The 20,252-nt window shown below is 42.4% G+C and overlaps 1 protein-coding gene across 1 annotated transcript; it reads left to right on the top strand.

The window, feature by feature from the left end:
- The first annotated feature begins 516 nt into the window (after positions 1 to 516).
- LOC127299719 (uncharacterized) lies at positions 517 to 9,625 on the top strand. Its single transcript, XM_051329752.2, has 25 exons — positions 517 to 931; positions 2,177 to 2,342; positions 2,467 to 2,586; positions 2,691 to 2,824; positions 3,056 to 3,215; positions 3,293 to 3,360; positions 3,760 to 3,858; positions 4,121 to 4,236; positions 4,693 to 4,867; positions 4,942 to 5,052; positions 5,141 to 5,219; positions 5,298 to 5,441; positions 5,522 to 5,635; positions 5,717 to 5,835; positions 6,085 to 6,167; positions 6,271 to 6,389; positions 6,491 to 6,611; positions 6,699 to 6,836; positions 7,482 to 7,578; positions 7,662 to 7,787; positions 8,206 to 8,298; positions 8,429 to 8,534; positions 8,636 to 8,772; positions 8,845 to 8,925; positions 9,134 to 9,625. The coding sequence occupies exons 1-25, from the start codon at positions 623 to 625 to the stop codon at positions 9,257 to 9,259; spliced, it is 3,141 nt and encodes a 1,046-aa protein (XP_051185712.1). The 5' UTR covers positions 517 to 622; the 3' UTR covers positions 9,260 to 9,625.
- The last annotated feature ends 10,627 nt before the right edge of the window (positions 9,626 to 20,252 follow it).

The raw sequence follows: 20,252 nt of genomic DNA, 5'->3' as shown, positions 1-20,252 counted from the left end.
TGTCAACACCTTCTGCTCCTCGTTGGATCGACATTCTTACTTATCGAAAATACTACGATATACCCCCTATACTTGTGGGTCATCACCTGCCTTTTGAAAATATATGAATATTTTTCCTTTTTCTCAGCCATACTTTTTTTTTGTATTTCAGCCATTGTCTTTGTGTTAACACACGTACTACTATAAATGTGAACATTATTGTATATGAATATTAATTTAGAAGTGCATAAATATTTTCATTACACGTGAACAATTTCTATGAACTGTATGAACAAAACTTAAGTACTGAAATTATATATTGTATCCGTAAAATATAAAATTTTATAACATGTCTTGGGCAGCATCAAATACTGCCCACCCTTCAGGTTTTTTTGAGACAACACTTAATAGGCCTCCTATTCTCTGCACACAAGCTGTGGACAACAAGTAAACCATAGGAAGATATATATGTTGTGCTTCAACTTGGGCCGGCCTGTGCATAATTATAGGGCCAGCCTTGTTACATACGATACGAGGGCTTTACTACTGAGCAAAAAAGATGCTGACGAACTAAACCCTAAACCCCCAAGCGCCCTCGCCTCCCGGCCGCCGGCGACCCTGCCCACCACCGAAGCAGCCAGCAATGGTCTCCGCCGAGTACTCCGTCGACCTCAAGCTCTCCACGCTCCTCAATGAAGCGCGCCCGAGCGCCGCCTCCCTCCGCGCCGCCGGGGAGGCCGTGGACGCCGTCGCTCAGCTCATCAAGAGCGTGCCGCCGCAGCAGGTGGCGCCGGAGGCCGCCTCGGGCTTCGTCAGGGACCTGGGCCTCGCGGCGGAGAAGCTGACATTTTCCTTCCGGCCGCCGGAGGTGGTGCGGCTCGCAGGGAGCCACGCGGCTGGGGCGGTTGCCAGGCCCGACGTCGCCGCCGACCTTCTCGTCCGCTTGCCTAAGGTATGTGTTGCACTTTGCTTTAGTCAATTTATTAGTTCAGGGAACTGTAGTAAGAGGATTTCAGCTCAGCTATGCTATGTTCATTGGCGGAGCTAGAAATAGAGCAAGTTCGGTCCTGGTGCTAACTTATGGACGCAACAAATTTTACTTGACTTCAACTTGGTATAATAAAACATAGTGAAAGTAGTTCATTTCTAGTACTCCCTTTTCCAAGAACCACAAAGATCTTCTCAACTGCTAAATCAGCAACTATATCATATGATATCATCCATATCATCCGTAATAAGTTCAATGTATGCTCTTCTCACAAAAGAAAACTCCATCAATTGTATACATGAAACACTCCCAATCAATCACCTCCTGAACTTGATATCTCAGGAATGACTCCCAAGGTCATAATTCTCAGCAACTGAAGAATCAGGGGCACAAGCCATCTCAAAAAGATTTGGAAAGCAGGTTCTCAAAGAAGTAGAACCCACCCATATATCTAACCAAAATCTACTTCTCCTGCCATTGCCCACCACATGCTTTGCTCCCCATGTGAACCAATGTTACTAAACTTTTTGTAAAGGGACCTCTTGAACATACAATTCTATAGAATTATAGAATCATGAAACAACATCTAATTACATCTAAATATCCGCATGTTACATACAAACTCAGAAGTAATGGAACATAGCATAATGAGGGAGGCCGGAGGATGTAGCTGGAACGCTGTGTCCTGTATGGCCTGGCATGTTTAGCATCTGAGATGCTCAAGCAAAACAGGCCAGGAAGTAGAAATTCCCAGCAATAGGTGACACGGTGCTACAATTGTTCTTTTGGTGCTCATGGGCTCAATACTTGTGATTATGGTCTGACATGCTAATATCAGAATAGCTTGTCCTTTATGTGCCGCTACTGGGCTGGTGCTACAGCCTGGGTAGCACGGGCTGTAGCTCCGTCCCTGGCTATGTTGTTCAATCAATCCTGTCAGCAAAACCTCTTGTTGGTTGACAAAAATACAAATACAAAAGCGGCTAGTCTACATGGAGTCAGTTCCTTTTGTCGATCTAATGGAACAAGATGCCATCCATGACAAACATTACTCCACTTCTTGATATCCTTTTTGGGTGTTGCACGAATTGGAATCTCGTTGGTACTCGTCCAAATCAGTAATATTCAAAGCGCTTAAGCTTCTATAGTTGTTTTAGATTAACATGCCTGTTCTCATGCAATACTGATTTATTTCTGCTGTTTATATAGGAATGCTTTCATGAAAAGGATTTCCTGAATCACCGGTACCATGCAAAGAGGTGTCTTTACCTCTGCGTCATCGAAAAGAGCTTGAATTCGTCTCATTTGATCCGCAAGGTTTCATGGTCTACCTTCCAAGACGAGGCACGGAAGCCTGTCCTCCATGTATATCCAGGTAAAAAGTTACTGTAACCGTACTTCCTTTTTTCACTTTAGTGTGCATTCCAAGTTAGTAGACATGCACTTGACTGTTAGTCCTTGCCTTCTCTTCTCATTCTGCAACACTTCCATCGGCACAGCGACAGAAATCGCAGAACTTCCTGGGTTCTATGTCAGGATAATCCCGTCCGCGAGCTCTTTATTCGATGTTTCAAAGCTGAATTTGTCAACAAGGAACAATGTCCGTGCATATACAAAAGGTAACATGCTTACTCTAGATTCACTCAAACGGTCAAACCCATACCTTTGGTTTTTTAGTGTAGGAATATCTTATTAAGGTTGACTGATCAGATTTGCATTGCAGATGGCATAAACCAACCGACACCTAAGTACAATAACAGCATACTGGAGGATATGTTTCTGGAGGAAAATGCAGAATCTATCAGCTGCACCTTTGCTAATTGGAAAGCCTTGCAAGAGGCATTGGTTTTACTAAAAGTATGAGGTTCATCTTCAGTTGTAGTTCTTATGAAAAATAAGCATTAAATGTGCACATGTCCAGAGCAGGTTTCTGTTGTTTCAGTTCATAGTTGTTGAATCTTGTTTCTTGAAATGAACTGAGTGACACCGTCAACAACTATCTGAAAGAAATACTTCTATATTTACAGTGCAGCAGAGGTCTACTTATTGGTTTTTTCCTGGATGGCAATCTAATATCTTGAAATGCAGGTTTGGGCACGTCAAAGAACTTCAATATATGCACATGATTGCCTCAATGGTTACTTAATATCTGCCATCCTTGTGTTTCTTACAATGGACTCTGGAGGAAGCATAATTACTAGATCCATGTCCAGAAGACAAATTTTCCGTGTTGCAATCAATTTTTTTGGTACATTCCAAGCAACAGAAAGTTGATATTCCGTATACATTTACCATTGTTCACTATATCATTTTGTTTACTTGTAGCAACTTCCAAAATTTGGTCGAGGGGGTTGGTGCTTCAGCCAATAAAGAAGCGTACGATCACCAAAGAGGTCTGTCAACCTGCTGCACATTATATTAGCTGAATCCCAAAATGATTACATCAGTGTGTACTGTGTAGGCTAGTTTCCCATAGAATAACAGGAATAATATCTTCCTTAGAAAATCATAGTTTCTCCAAATAAGTTATTTACCTTAGTGTGAACATGGTGTGAAATATTTGATATCGCATAGCATACTTAGGTAATATACTCAGCTTGTTTTACTAACTACACCATGGGTGTCGGGTGCACCTCTGTCTCTAATTCGGCAATGGGGATACCTAATAGGATGGTAATCCCTCCGCTTGTAAATATAGATCATTGTCCATGACTTGCTTGCAGTGATGTAATATCAAATCTTTTCAATATTCCTTCTCATTCTTATGATCTTCTTATCCATGATTTTTTCAGTACATTGCTCATCTTGTGAGAACATTTGATGTTGCCATATGTGATGTATCTGGCCATGTCAATGTGGCATTTCGAATGACAAAGTCGGCATTTTTAGAGGTACGTTGGACTGTGAAAGTAATTTTGGAACACCAATTCCTTTCCCACTTAACTGTATTTCTGTTATTCACTTCTCATCTACATGTACGCACATACACAATCTTTGCAACTATGATATGAAACAACCATCCACGGTAGAAGTTTAGCTATCCTTGCTCCTTACGTTCAGAATATTACACCTAACAATTGTAATCAAACTTTGCATTTTCCTTGGCTTTAACTATTATAGTCTCCACCTTAACCCAAATAATTTTGTATTCAGCTTCAAGATGAGGCAGCTTGCACACTTAATTGCCTTGATAAATGCAGAGATGGTGGATTTGAAGAGCTTTTTATGACCAAGGTTGACTTTGCTGCTAAGTTTGATTCATGCCTGAGGTATGTTCAGTTAAGCAAGCATGATATGCCACTCCTGTGCATGTTGCGATTTTGCGTTATGCCCTTTTTTGTAGTCACTATCTTACCTAGCAACGCAGTACATGCTGTGCTTGGGAGTCTGTGACAATCTATGAGTAATCGTGCGGTTGACTGATAGATTGATTTTAGAAGTCATTTAACTGATGAATTTTGTATATATTCCAAAGTCTCACAAGTTGGAAGATGACGAGCGGTTCCAGTTCTTTACTTGCTAGCCTCAACTTAGATGTCATTTTCCACTGCACGTGTTCAGTTTTACGTTCATATTGAACTAACTTAGTACCATTAGTCTAAGAAAGCTTGTTTTTACCATCAACTCGCAAATTGTAATTTCTGTTTGCAATCCAAGCGTAATTTAAGACTGAAGACAAAAAGCTTATCAAGTTCTCAGATGATATTTCTTGCTTTCTCTGTCAGGGTTAACTTGAAGGGGAACTCTAAAGTTACTGCGTTAAGCTTTTGCTTGGATGATGAATCTTGGCGAGTACTTGAAAAAGATGTCCAGTCCTTGCTGCAACAAGGACTTACAGATAGAATAAAGATGATCCGCGTCCTGTGGAGAAGCACACCTTCTGAATGGAATATAATGGATGTACGTGGCATTTGTGTACTATAACTGAACACTCACGTTTGCATTTCAATCTAGTGACAAACATAGCTTTATAGGGTTTCTCAGAGTTTGGTACCAGCCCACTGGTTGTCGGCGTAATGCTTAGCTTGTTGGAGAAGAGTTATCGTTTTGTTGATATTGGTCCAAATCCTGAGAATCGTGATGAGGTGATTTCCCTTCTACAGATAACATAGCAATGATTAACTGTAATAAATGTGGTCTAACACATATATCATTGTGCTCATAAATCCCAAGGCTATTAAATTTAGAAAATTTTGGGGAAAGAAAGCTGAACTTAGGAGATTTAAAGATGGGGCTATTGCTGAAAGCACAGGTAAATGTTGCTTTTTTTTTGTCATTGCCTGTGAAGAGCATACACTTGAATAAATGTGATACTGCTTTTAAACTGCAGTGTGGGAAACTGAGACTTGGGAGAAGCACACAATCATCAAAAGAATCTCTGATTATGTGCTTACCAAGCATTTGCTGTTGCGGAAGGAAGATTTGACTCATGTTGTTGATCAGCTTGACTTTTGCCTTTTGGTTGGCGGGAAAGGTAAAGTTGTAAGCTTTATATCCCGTGCTTTACATGTCCTTGGTTTTGGATTTTAATAAGTTTTGATTGGAATTATGCAGATCCAGTGTCGTCTTCTGGAGCTTTGCTTGGAGCCTTTGATAATCTAACTAAGCAGTTGCGTCTGCTGGATGATATTCCTCTTAAAATAACCACTGTGCAACCTCTAGACTCAGGTTCGACAAAATATATATTATTCTTTACATATCCTGCTCATTATTCTCGCTGTTTCACTACTTAACTTCTGCTTATGCCAGCTTTTAGGCACACATCTGTGTATCCTCCTGAACCTCATCCATTGGCATATGAAAAGAGTTCTCAGAAGCTACCGAAGTTTGCACCAACTTGTATTCGATCTTTGGAAGTCATGATTCAGGTATGCCGCGTGCTAGTTGTGTTATATATCACAATGGGAAATTACTACTCCCTCTGGTCCTAAATACTAGTTGCAGATTTAGTCAAAGTGTAGGCTAAAATGTGTCTAGGTTCATTGAACCTGCAACAAGTATTATTTCTTCCCTGCTCAGTACCTTTTCAGATCCTGCTCTGTATATGTATGTTAGCCATGCTTCGTTTAAGAATTTGTTTTTCACAAATCTCTTTCCTTTCACAATTCCAATGACAGCTCGAGGGGTCTGGTAACTGGCCCTTGGATCCCTTAGCCATGGAGAAGACAAAATCTGCATTTCTTCTAAGAATTGGTGAAAGGTATGTGACATCATTTCTGAACTACACTTCTTTTTTACTTGTTTATGAACTATTCTTTGCTTATGTTCAATTCCTTCATTGACTTGATCTGGTGTTATTTCAGCCTGGCGGATCGAGGGATGTTTGTAACAGCCAGTGAAGATGAGGTCAATGTTCTTACATCTGGCTATTCGTTTTTGCTTAAAATATTTCATGAAAGAGGTCTGGTGGTACAAAAGCAAGGTTAGCTTCTCATTATATATGCATTTTTCTATTTTTATTTTTCTAACTGGCTTATGTAGAAAGATCTTGCAGTTCCATAATTTTTTTTCTTCATCTCTCAGCTGCAGACGCTAACACACAAAGTGATCCATCAGAAGATAAGGAGCTCTTTCTGCGGAGCCAGCACTCAAGCATGATCAATGGTCTGCACGGTCGTTACCAAGTGTATGGGCCGGTAGTCAGGTAATCATTGAGGTTTTGAAGGGTGTTAGCTAACACAGCATACCTAAAAATCTAGATTATACTTACAATGCTCTTTCTGTTTCAAAGGCTAGCAAAAAGATGGATTTCTGCACATCTATTCTCTTCATTTATCTCAGAGGAGGCAATTGAATTGGTGGTTGCATACCTATTTTTGAAGCCATTTCCATTTCACGCCCCATCTTCACGGGTTGCTGGGTTTCTTAGGTACAACTCTGAGACATTTCATTTTCATCCAGTCTCCTATTTACTGTTAATATTACTAGTCGATTCTTTATCCATTTCATACTTTTGTCATGAGAACAGACAGCTCCAAGCAGTCATGCTGGTTATACTGACAATGTCTTCCATTCTTCCTTGCTGAGAAAAAATTAGCAGAAATTTGGCTTCTATATACGGAAGTGAACATTTCTGTTAATATAATGATAAACCCAAGATTTTATGTCCTAAAATATCCATTTCAATAAATTTCTTTGTTATACAATTAAGACACAATATTTAGAGTATATCAAGGAGTGATACCAATGTTTTGATGAAGACTGTTAAAGAATATGTTATTTTTTCTTGATATAAATGTGGTCCAGCATCAGACATAATGATCTGTGTTGGACGAATGGCATATTGCTGGTGAAGGCTTATAGTTATCAAGTTATAACTTCCAGGATAAGAGAACCTTTATTACGATAGGTTCTTGTAACTATGTTTACCAGCCTTATCAGCCCATTAAGTTTATTAGTTACCTTGGGAGTCACCCCCCTCACACCTATTTCACTAATCAGTTGGGTTTTTTACTGGTCTCACAAGCCCATGAAAGCTGTATTTGTCCTCTTACTAGTTATTAAAAAATGACAGGTTCCTGCGATTGCTGTCCAGTTTTGACTGGACCTTTTCACCCATGGTCGTGGACATAAATAATGACTTCAACCTGAAGGATGAGAAAGAAATCAATGTTAGTTCTCTGATTCTCTCTTTTCTGTTTTGACCTCTGAATTAGCTGTCAAGCTGCTAACATATTGCTGGATATAACTACAGGAAAAGTTTATGCTGAGCAGAAGATCTTATGAGCAAAATCCTCATGATATAGAGCCTGCAATGTTTCTGGCTACATCGTATGATAAATCATCTGAAGCTTGGACAAAACATTCACCAAGCAAGTCGGTAGGTATTTATCTTTTTTGTACAGATGAAAAACCAATTTCCATCATTGAATTCTAGTGGACATCAATGATAAAGCTAGGGAAGTAAAGTGACAAGCTAATGCACTATATTTTGTTTCTTGTACATCAATGACATTTCTCAGTGTTGTACTGGTGTTTCGTGGTATCATGAGAATCATCTATATCACAATTCTTGTAACCGCATCTTGTATGGCATTTCTCCATGATAAGCATGCATATGACATAACCAACAATTGCCCGAAAAGTAGTGGCAATGAATGTCATAATCCGTTGAAATGCCCTATAAGGCTTTGCCGGAGAAGCATCTAAGCTAATTACTAGTTGGTTATAGAGTTTTAGTTGTGGAACCAAATAAGTCTGTTTTATTTGTTCACCACCTGTTTATATTATTATCACAGGTTCTCAAACGGATGGCTTCATACGCCAAAAGCAGCGCTGAGCTGTTAACAAATCTCATCGTTCATGGTCAATCAGGCCAATATACATGGGAGGTAAGGTTTTTCTATCACTTTTTGTTGGTTCACTGTCTCATTTGGTTTTGATTTTCTCATTTGCTGTCACTTTTTGGTGGTTCACTGTCTCATTTGGTTTTGATTTTCTCATTTGCTTCATTTACTATAGTGCCTCTTCCAAACACCTTTAAGCAATTATGATGCTGTTATACTACTACATCAAGAGAAGCTTTGTCGTCCTCAACATGTTCTTTTTCCTGCTGAGACTCCTAATGGTTAGTTCACGTGTTAGTATTTGTTGCTAACCTGAAGCCAAGATAATATGCAACTCATTTTCTGTATTCTAATGCAAATAACTTCTGGAACAACCTTACAGGTAAGATGGTAATCAAGGGCAATCCAAGTAATGATTTCCACCCTTATATGCCACTCAGTCAAAGTGTTGTGAGAAGCTCAAGAGATAAACTCTTGTTAAATTTCGACCCTACCACATGCTTCTTGCGAGACTTGAAGGTAAAGTTGAAGTTCTTGAGTTTTGATTTCATAAAGATATACATTCAGAATAGTGACGCTATTTGTGCACAGTGCGCATTCCCTGTGACCTTCAAACTGTGGCATGATTCGGTTGGAGGAGATGCAATTGGTCTTACATGGGAGAACTCGAAGGTATTTTCTAACTGGCAGCTTGTGCTGTAAAAGTCCGTTTCCTCCGTTTGATCTTCCCAAAAATGAATATCCGAGTTGCTCAAATACTGCATTGGGCTATGCTGGGCAATCTGTATCTGGTTGCCAATAGTATTTTTTATCATGTGGAGCTTTTCCGTTTGCTGCATATCAGAGGTACTGAAGTTGACTTGGTATTTGTTTATCACAGAAGCGTGGCAGAGATGAGGCCGAGGAAGCCATGCCAGATCCAGCTTCTATACTCAAGGAGGTTGGAGACGTGGGTAAAGGTTTGGTGAGGAGTGTATATCTCCTCAAAGCACCCAAGCTTCAGTAACCTTTTGGGCGAAGGATCTTGCTGAGGTTGCTGATGGGCACGAGAGCACCTAACCCAGTTTCCTCCACCAGCAAGAGATAGAAGGAGCGCCCACCAAGTGGATCAGATGTTATTTATAGCAATGTATAAAGTCGTGACGATATCAGTGGTTCTCCTTGGACTCTAATCGGAAGATGGAGTCTGCAACAATCTGTATCCCAATTTTGATTCTGAGTTGCAGAAAAGTATAGCAATGTAGTTGTATTGCCTGGTTATGTCATTTTTTATCGGCGCAATGATGCGCCACTTTGACTCGAGATGGAATCAACATTAAGGAGGTTGGAAAAGCAGGGTTATATGAACATTTGCATTTGATTGTATTGCCAAGCAGAATTCTCATTTAAAATTGCATTTTCGAAAGCTGTTCAGATCTGTAATACAACCCCCCTGTGCGCTGGTTTTGCCCATCTTCACCTCCTTCGGCAAGCAAACTCCTGAAGAAACGCACTTAGAAATTACTGAAGTAATGAACCAACTGGTAGGGTCAGCTGCCTTCAGTATGGGGCTTTGTGCCACTCAGTAACTCAGATGCTCTCCTGCCAGCTTGCTATGCCTGTGAGCCTCTCACCCACCGCGCGGCTTCTCCTCGACCTCTTCAGCGCCCTCGTCCCACACACACACACAACGTTACACATGCTGGCAACGGTGTGAGGTGTCGCGCTATGTCAGTGGGGAACTCTGTGCTGGGGCGCTTTGGGATGAATGTTGACAATTTCAAAGCTGTTAAAGATCCAAACACAGGCTCGTACTCCATGTCTTTCCAGAAATAACATGTGATGATCCATACAGAGTAGTGATGAATCCGGCTGTGCATACTGAGTCTCTGGACACCCTTGCTGCCCTACCGTGGCTCACAGTTGGTGTGTTCGGGATGTGTCGCCATCGATTAGAGAACGCGACGAGCAAAGCGAGGACGACATTTCTAGGGCGCGTTTGGTTGGCTGGTATGGTGGCGCAAAAGACAGTCTGTTGGATTGATTGGCTCCCCGCGTTGTTGCACAACACGGTTCTTAAAGCATCATTGGGCCTAACCCGGTAGGAACATCTGAATCGGTTGTTTTCAGCGAGCCATCCATATCTGACGCCGAGATGATGTAAAAGAGAATCTTTGGCTGCACGAGCGGGGACGAGGAGGGAGATGGCGCGAGCTGCGGCGCGCACCGGCGAAAAGCGAAAAGGGGGCAGGAAGGATTCCGTCACCTCCCGACGTGCCCCCTCCTCTATTTCTACCCCCTCCTCCACACTCTCTCTCCCCCCCCCCCCCCCCCCAAAAAAAATTTCGAGATCCACATCCCGTCACCAAGCAGGTAAGCGGCGCACAGATCTCCGGTCGGCGACGGCAACCTGCATCTCGGCTTCATCTTCTTCCCCGTGCAACACTTCTTCACCTCCGGCGATGACTGTACGGAATCCCTCACCCCGGTTGCTCGGTTATGGTTAGATCTTGGTTAGGAGTTGTTAGATCTGCCTAGGGTTTGAACTTGTTGGTAGGGTTAGTCCTAAATAGGGTGATTTATCATGATCTTGCTAGGGTTGTGTTGGCCACATTTGTCATTCCTTGTTTGTCCCAAATGGGCTGAGTTATCATGATCTTGCTAGGGTTTGTGATGTCCACATTTGCCATGTATTGCTCGTCTGATTTAGCATGATGTCACTATGGTTTGTATTGTCCATATTAGCCATATCTTTGCTCTCAAGTAGATTCACGTTCTCTGTACTACGATCTGTGTAGCACTCTTTCTGTGATGACTTTAGCCAGGCCATTGTCTGCGTTGGGGACTCCCATATTCCGTCACAAGTAGCTGATTCATAGCTCAATTATGAGGCCAAGGTGTCGGTCACCCCTCCGCCGGACGGTAATGGTCTTGTGGCTGGTCTCGTGGCTCAGGTAGCGGCATAGGTGGTGGCGAGGATAGCCGTCCGTAAGAGGAGCAATGCCAAGAACCGCACTAACGCGAAGAAGGCCTTGAAGGCCTCACAAAAGGGGAACGGGACCATGAAATGGCTCCCCTTCATGTCCAACTTTGTCTTGGAGAAGATGTGTGCGTCGATCAAGACCGGAGTGAGAACTGACAAAGGATTCAAGGGAGTTCATCTGACTGTTGTGGCGAAGGTTCTATTTGAACATTGTGGTGTATACGTTAGCTCCACTCAGGTGTAGAACCACTTGAGGAAGTAGCGGAAGAGGTGCCTCATCATTAGCAGGCTCTACGATCTAAGCGGAGTTCAGTGGTGTGGAGCAAATGCATCATCCTTGAGGCTGAGCACTACCACAGGCACGTCGCGGTGAGCACGCTCTGTCCACCTCACTAAAAAAATTCATCACAAACGTGCACAACTAACATCATTGTCCCTTCATATGGTAGGATCACCCAAGGGACACGGAGTTCCTGAACTCGCCATTGCAAACTACGATGAGATGCATGCCATCTTTTCCTTCGGCCTCGCCACCGGGAAGTTCATGGGATCAAGTGAGCCCATGTGCACGCCTCCATCTGCGCCTTCAGTTGAGGATGTTTTCACTCAGGAGTCTGACACGGTCATCCTCGATGGGCCACCTAAGAAGGTTGTCGATGAGTCTAAAAAGTTGAACGTCGGCAAGAGGAAGAGAGGTACCTTCGCCCAAGACGAGCTAGCAGCCTTCACCAACATGATTGTTTCTATGAAGGACGTCGCAAAGGCCATCCGGGACAACAAGCCCATAGACATTCACCCTCAACTGTACTAGGCGGTCATGGACATGGTTGGCTTCACCGAACAGGATCTCATGGCGGCGCTGAGCCACCTCGTCAACCACAAGGCCCAGAGTTCCAGCTTTGTGGGCATGAATGACCCACACCGCATCCTCTGGCTGAGGCATGCCAAGTACCACTACAACATGTAGTGGTGCCCTTGAGGGCGTGGGTGAGGGGATGCATGCATCGAGGTGATGGAGTTGGCTTATGACTTTATTATGATGATGATGTACATTTTGGTTGTAGCTATGGATGAAAGACTTCTGATGGCCCCTTTTTGTAAGTATGATGAGGTGGTATATACTAACCCCTCTTGTGATGGTGAACTTGCTGTGTTAGGATGAGACCCACTTTTGGTGTGGTGCTAATATAACACCATAATAGGATGAACTTGTGATCCACTTTTGCAATAACCGTGCATGCCCTTGTTAGTTTATCATTTGATGTCAATATTTGTGTTGTTCCCTTGTGACTTGGTTTGTAGTTGTGTTGCTCTGTTGTGATCGATCAACAACCTTACTTGTTCTTATTTTGTCGTGCTAGTGGTATGTGGTGTTCCGAGGAAGGGTTCCAGGAATCTACAGCTCATGGAGGATCTATTAAGACCAAGTCAGTGGCTACTCCAACAACAGCTACAGAGGGTATGAAACATTGGAGGAGGCACAACAAGAGTACCAGAGCTTCTTGGATGATGAGTCCATGGCAATTGAGGCCATCGATCATCCAGTGTCGTTAGCACAGCTACCGCCGGAGGTAGTGTCTACTCTACAAGGAGCACCGGAGGTAGATGAGAGAAGGGTCAAAGATTTCATCATCGTATTCTTGATCGTCGTGATCGTGAGGATCTTGTTCTTCTGAATGGTCTGTGATCGGATGTAACATTCTATGGCATGGTATTCTCACCCAATTTTAACTGTGGTAAGACAATGGAATTGCAATTTGTGCAACCGAATAGCTGAATTATGTTTCGGTGCATTCAAATAGGGCTGCAAGCAGGCAACGAAACAACGGGGCCTGTCTTCCCTCTCCGGTGCAGAAAATGGCTTTGTCGGCAACCAAACAACATGGGTTTTATGGCCTAGAGCTCGTATGGAACGCGCGGTGTGTTCCATCTCTCTGGCGCAGTGGTACCCAAATCGGGCCCCGACAACCAAACGCGCCTCTAATGACGGTAGAGATACTATTAGAAAGGTCCCTCCACATGGAGGTGTGTTGGTAGCCCAACATCAGCTTAATAAGTTCAACACATATTAACCGTTGATCGAGGTTCACAACCAACGACTGAGTTGCCTCCTTGAGAGGTAGACATGAGAAAATACTAGAACACCACAACCAAGTGATAAGAGAGGAAGAAGTATAAGATGTGGTTTTTGTTTAGATTTTTGATATGGTGTTTGGAGGCTCAGATATTTCTTAGATCGGCACCAAATCACGTGAGCTTGTTCCTTACTGTAAGTACTTCGATCTGGTTACCTAGTTTGAGATTTTGATCAGTGGGAATCAGATTTGAGAGTGGTTAAATCTATTGAGACTGCCACAGTTTCAACAGTGAGCAGTTTTGGAAGACGAACCGTTTGGAAAGGAAAAAATGTACAATTGAGCTAATTTATGGTCTGTATGTTGGGAACTGATATGTCTGCTTGTCTACCAAATTTGGTGCTGATTGGTTCTGTGGTTCAGCAGTTTGCTGATACTGTTGGGGACATAAGTTGTAATATCTTGGCTTTATTGTATCTTGCCTCTTATGGTTGTTGTTGCCGGTGGGCAACGAGCCGAGTGTGATGTAATCTCTAGATGATCTAGAGAAGACTCTCTGGGTTGCTCATAGTGAATCTTGCATGGACCGGTTGGTCCATACACGTGGTTTTTCCCTCCTCAAGTTGAGGAGGTTTTCCACGTAAATCCTTCTGTCACTTGTGTGTGTGTTTGTATTTGTTTTTCCGCTGCATATCTATTGGTTGAATCTATCCTCGAACTTTATCTATTTCATACAGGCATAGGTGGGTTTTCTATCATCCTCTCTGTTGTGCCATGTTGCCCCAACAAATTGGTATCAGAGTTGAGGGTTCAGTGTGTACTCAAGTTTCAGAGCAATGTTTGTTTTGGGTTGAGTGCATTTGTTTGTGTGAAAGATGGAAGTGAATACCAACATAATGATATCATTAAATGGTATAAATGATCAAGCTTGGAAGAGCAAGATGAAAATTTTGTTGTATGTAAAGGATACTTGAAGCATGTGTTCTTCAGTGTGATGCCCGAGGATATGAAGGAAGATCAGTAGGAGGTACTTCATCTACAAGCTTGTAGGTTCATTCGATAGTGGGTCGATGACAATGTTTTGAACCATATCATCGATGAGACACACACGCGCACCTTATGAAAGAAATTGGAGGAGTTGTATGCTCGTAAGAAGGTACCAACAAGATGCTCTTTATCAAGAAATTGATGCATTTTAGGTACAAGGAGGGCACTCCAATTGCATATCATGTGAATGAATTTGAGGGCATTATAAATCAGTTATCTTTAATGGGAATCACGTTTGAAGATGAAGTGCGAGCCTTGTTGCTGCTTGGCTCATTAGCGGACACTTGAGAGACTTTTAAGGTCACCATGTGCAATTCACATGTATTGCGTTTTCACTTGGAACCTTGTGAAGACCAAGGTAGTAAATGAAGAGGCTAGACAAATTGCCGATAAGAATAGCTCTTCCTAACACTTAGAGGTGCTAGTGACTCAGTCACGGGGGAGAAGCAGGAGTAGAGGCCCGAGTAAGGGTCAAGGAAGAAGTAGAAGCAAATCAAAAGGCAACTATGTTGATTTTGTGTACCATCACTGCCATGAGAAGGGCCACATCAAGTGGCAATGTGAACAATGGAAGAAAGGAAAAAACAAGCAAGTTCAGAGACAAAATTACAGTGACAGTGGGAAGAATTACTGCGGTAGAGAAGATCATGTCTCTCATGCATGAGTGATAGCTCCCTAGTGCAGGAAATCAATTGTAGTACTTTTCAGTTGTCGAACCCACGAGGAGCTGAAAGTATTGGTTAGCGGAATTGACAAGCAAATAATAATAAAGATTCAATAGTTTTTGGTGTTTTGAGTGTATAGTTTGCAATAAAATAAAATGCAGAAAGTAAATAGCAATATGCAAATTCTCTCAATGAGAGAAAGCCCAATCCTCTATGCATAAAGAGTACAAGCTCAAGTGTGTGTGTATTATTATATGAGACAAGTGTTCCCAAGGGCGGCATGGATTTATTAGCATTAGAGTTCTACACAACATGGTGATTTTTTTTGTCAAGTTTCATTCTATTAGGGGCGGGGCCTAAATTAGGTGCAGCCATAGATATGAGAAAATACACCCCTTATGATGGGTCCTAGAACCATTTTCATGTGCAAGTATGGGAATCATTAAGACATAAATGTCCCACCATAGCAATAAGATCATTGGTTCCAGGCATAAACCCCTCTAATGCAACTCAAAGTATTGGAAAACGGTTTCTGTCATTCCGTTCCTTCCAACACTCATTCATTACATTGAAGTGTAGCCCAATGAGCCCATATAGGTGAAGTAATATGCAGTCGAAGTTCGCATAAAACCATCATAGAACAACATAAATGATAAAAACTTGAACAAATACTCATTGCACATCATATAGAATCATAGCCAGATCATCCTATGCCCTCGGGAACATGGGGAACTACTCACAAGTGACAAACACGATATGTACTAGAGGCATAATGGTTACAACACAATCTTAATATATAATCTTTCCACAAAATAAAGATAAAGTACCAATCGCAAACATGCAACTAGCCTCAAAACGATATCTGGGGTTCAATTCAACACAAACTATGAGGGGGGTGAGGTCGATCTCGAAGATGGTGATGGTGATGATGATGGTGCTGATGGAGATGTTGATGAAGATGCCTCCCCCAAGCCAAGGAGGAGCAGTGATAATGATGGCGTCGATTCTCCCTTCACCAGAGGCACCGGTGTGGCAGGATCTGCCTCTCCCGGAGTAGGAGAGGAATTTCACCGCCGCCGCCGCCTCAATAAATTTTGGGAAAATATGGCTTAGGTTTTTGGGCAAAACAGGGGCGAACAGGGGGGCCGAGACAATGCCCAAGGGCGAAACGGGCATGGGTGGCACGCCCAGCCAAGTAGGGCGCGCCACCTATCCTATTTTCCCCCTCGTGGCTCCTCTCACGTGATTCTTTGGCCCACGGTGCTTCTTCGGGTGAAAAACTGATCAGGTCTTTTTCCCTTGAATTTTAGGCGTCCAGAAGGTCCCGAAACAATAAAAAAACGAAAAAATAGGTTTTCTGCCTCGCGGGAATTAAATACCAATGAAGGGGACTTTCTAGGAAATCAACTAAAAATGCATAAATGTAGTATGATGGCATATACTAATAAAAAATAAACATATATGTGAAAATATTGATGATGCAAAATACACGTATCAATGCGGAACATGATGGCAGCAGTGGTTCTACCGTTGTGGAGAGGATCACATCACTGTAGTTGCTTATGGTATCAGCATCCTTGCAGATGGTGATGAGATGACTTGGCTACCGGACAGTGGTGCTACCATACATGCTACATCTCGTAGAGAGCTGTTCACAAATCATACACCATGTGATTTTGTGTCGTGAAGATGGGAAACAATGATAGAACACAAATCATTGGAAGAGGAGATGTGCACTTGGAGACTAAAAATGGTATGACGCTAGTCCTCAAGTCGGTGAGGCATGTTGAGGCCCTACGAATCAACATTATCTCGACGGGAGTACTTTATGGAGATAGGTACTTGAGAAGATTTGGAAATGCATAGTACAAGCTCACTAAAGGAAATCTAATTGTTGCTAAAGGTAACATAGTTTATGTGTTGTATCATGTTCATGCTAAGCTTTTTGTTGCTTGTGTCAACGCATTGCAGAAAGAAGATGTGTGTGCTTAAGGGAAAAAGATACTTGGGCACATGAGTGAGATAGGTTGATAGTGCTAGTGAAGAAAAAATTGTTCAAAGGTGTGAAAGGTGTTCACATAAAAAAATGTTCAGATTGTCTAGCTGGGAAGCAACACGGAGTTGCATTGAAGAGTCAACCTCCTCATAAGAAGACCGAGGTATTGTACTTGGTATTCCATTGTTTTTAAAATGTGGTTCGATCAATGGGTGGAGCAAAGTATTTTGTCAAATTTATTGATGACTTCACCAGGATGGTTTGGGTCTATGTATTGAAGACCAAAGATCAAATACTAAGTCTATTCAAGCAATTCCAAGTCTTAGTTCAGAGATAAACTGAGAAGAAGATCAAGTGCCTTTGCACTGATAATGGGGGAGAGTATATTGAAAAATTTGATGCCTATTGCAAGAAGCGGGGAATTAGGCACCAATTTACTCCTCCGAAGACACCACATCTGAATTTTGGAGAGAGTTAAATGGTTGAAATCAAGTGCAATGCTACCAAAAAATTATTGAGGTGAAGCTCTGCCGACTGGAATTTATCTTATCAATCTCTCACCAAGTTACACATTGCAAGGAGATGTTCCAAACAAGGTCTATTATGACAAGGAAGTCTCATATGAGCACATGAAGGTTTTTGGGTGTAAGGCCTTTGTTCCTATCCCTCAAGATGAAAGTTCAAAGCTTCATTCAAAGACACTACAGTGCATATTTCTTGGGTGTGGAGGTGATTAGTTCGGCTACAAGTTGTATGATCCAACAGCAAGAAAGCTTGTGAGAAGCAGTGATGTTGTGTTTGTTGAAGACCAAACAATTGAGGTTATTGTGAAGACAGAGGATAAAGTTCTGGAGTCATATTTAGTGGGTGTTCCTCCTCAAAGACAACAGTAGGACAAAAATGATTCTAACCTAGGTCCTGCAGACTCAGCTCACTCGGAAGGTGAATAGGATGATACAGAAGATGTGCAAGATGCACATAGTGGTGCAGGTGATGAACATGCTCCCCAGTAGCAAGAGTATGAAAATGTTGAAGAAAATGTTCATGATCAGAGGGGAACAACAGATGTCCACCAGCAAATCCACTCAGACGGTCCACCAGAGGCCGTGTTCCTTCTATTAGGTACACATCATATCAATATGTGGTGTTATTGTCAGATGGTTCAAAACCTGAGTGTTTTTCAAAGGCAACGAAAAATGAGAACAATAAGTGGAGCAAGGCTGCAAGAAGAGATGGATTCCTTGCATACAAATCATACTCATGAGCTGTTGAAGTTTCCTAAGGGCGAGAAAGTTTTGAAAAACAAGTGGGTCTACATAATCAAGCAAAGAAGATCAAATGTCACATCCAAGGTACAAGACCGTGCTAGTTGTGAAATGATTCAACTAGAGAAAAAGTATTGGCTTTGATGAAACATTTTCTTCGGTGGTGAAGAGGACACCTCTCAGAATGATCCTTGGTATAGAAGCAAGTATCAACTTGGAGGTTGAGCGAATGGATGTGAATAGAGATTTCCTATAGGGAGAGTTGGAGGAAGAAATCTAAATGGAGCGGCGTGAGGGGTTTCTTGTCAAAGGCAAAGAAGACTATGTGTGCAAGCTGAAGAAAAGTCTCTACGGCCTGAAACAAGCACCAATAAAATGAAACATGAAGTTTGAATTTGTCATGGGGGAGCAAGGCTACGAGAGGTGTAGCTCAGACTGATGTGTGTTTATCCAGAGGTCCCCAGGCGATTATTTTATCATGTTTTGCTCTATAGTGATGATATCTTGATTGTCTATGAAAGACTTGGGTCCAGCAAAGTATATTCTTGGCATGAGAATTGAGAGAGACAGAATAACCAACAAGTTGTACTTGTCTCAAGAGAAATACATTGAGAAGGTACTTCTAAAGTTAAAGATGGGCAAGGCAAGGGAACTAAGTTGTCGACTAGCACCTCATTTTAAGTTGAGAAAAAATCAATGTCCATCCACTGAGAAGATGGAAAATAAAATGAAGAATGTTCCTTATGCATCAACGGATGGGAGTTTGATGTATGATATGGTGTGCACAAAGCCTGATTGCTCAAGCAGTTAGTACTGTGAGAAAATTTATGTCCAATCCAGGAAGACCACATTGGTAAGTCGTGAAGTGCATTTTGAGGTACCTCCGGGGCACTAAAAATATGAAGATTTTTTTGGGTGCAAAATAGCCAGAGCTGATTGCTTATTCAGACTCAGACTTGGCTGGAGATGTTGATGACAGAAAGTCTACTTCAGATTATTTGGTTACGCATTCAGGGGAGCAGTGGCATGAAAAAGCAAGTTACAAAAGTGTGTGGCACTAATCACAACTGAAGCGGAGTTCATCGCAGCAACAAAGGAGAGCAAGGAGCTATTGTGGCTAAAAGGAATGGCTTGTGAGTTTGGGTTTAATCAAGACAATTATGTGTTGTTTGTGACAGCCAAACTTCTATCCACCTAAGCAAGAATGGAAGTTTTCATTCGAGTTCCAAGCATATTGAGGTACGCTATCATTGGATTCGAGATGTGTTGAATTTTAAGCAAATGCAAATTGAGAAGTTGCACACAGATGACAACGGAGCTGATATGTTGACCAAGGTGGACAAAAGGAAAGATCGAGGTATGACATCGGCTCACTGGCATGACTATCGGTAGGCAGTGAGACCCTCCATGATGCTAGGAGGGGGTATGTTGGGCCATCTACCTCCACATGAAGGTGTGTTGGCATCCCAACATCAACCCAAGAAGTCCAACGCGTATCAACCATTGATCGAGGTTCGCATCCAACGGCTGAGATGCCTCCTTGAGAGGTAGGAAGGAGACAACCTAGAAGTGAGGGAGAGCAAGAGAAGCAAGCCAGAACGTGTCTGATGAGATCTAAGACCCCGTTTGTGGCCCGATCTTGCGGTTGACCCGAAATCCAAAGGGGGAAGAGAGGGAGAGCACGAAGAACACGATGAACACGAAGAACACGATGAACTCACGCACGCACACCAACCCGATACAATCGATACTTACCCCGTGGCTCGATGGACCACGCCAATAGAATCAACCCGGAAGAGACACGCGGTAGAATTCCGAGCGGAGAGATTGGTGAGGGAGATGAATCTAGGAGTGGGAGAGAGAGTGGGTAGCACTAGAATCTCACACTCACAAATCCATACATCCAACAAGGGTAGCCTTGATACAAAGGGGATGAAACCCTAGGGAGACAAAGCTCAACTTCATGTCTAAGCCTAAATCTTGTCTAAG

Source organism: Lolium perenne, chromosome 5 (genome assembly GCF_019359855.2).
Source record: "Lolium perenne isolate Kyuss_39 chromosome 5, Kyuss_2.0, whole genome shotgun sequence".
In the NCBI taxonomy this organism is placed as follows: domain Eukaryota; kingdom Viridiplantae; phylum Streptophyta; class Magnoliopsida; order Poales; family Poaceae; genus Lolium; species Lolium perenne.
The sequence above is the reverse complement of the archived record's forward strand: the minus strand, read 5'-3'. Positions and strand labels throughout refer to the sequence as shown.

Coding starts and splice junctions, on each gene's coding strand:
- LOC127299719 (XM_051329752.2), top strand. CDS start 623: ATGGTCTCCGCCGAGTACTCCGTCGACCTCAAGCTCTCCACGCTCCTC. Junction 6,390..6,490: donor TCTGGTGGTACAAAAGCAAG/GTTAGCTTCTCA, acceptor TTCATCTCTCAG/CTGCAGACGCTAACACACAA. Junction 8,299..8,428: donor CAGGCCAATATACATGGGAG/GTAAGGTTTTTC, acceptor CATTTACTATAG/TGCCTCTTCCAAACACCTTT.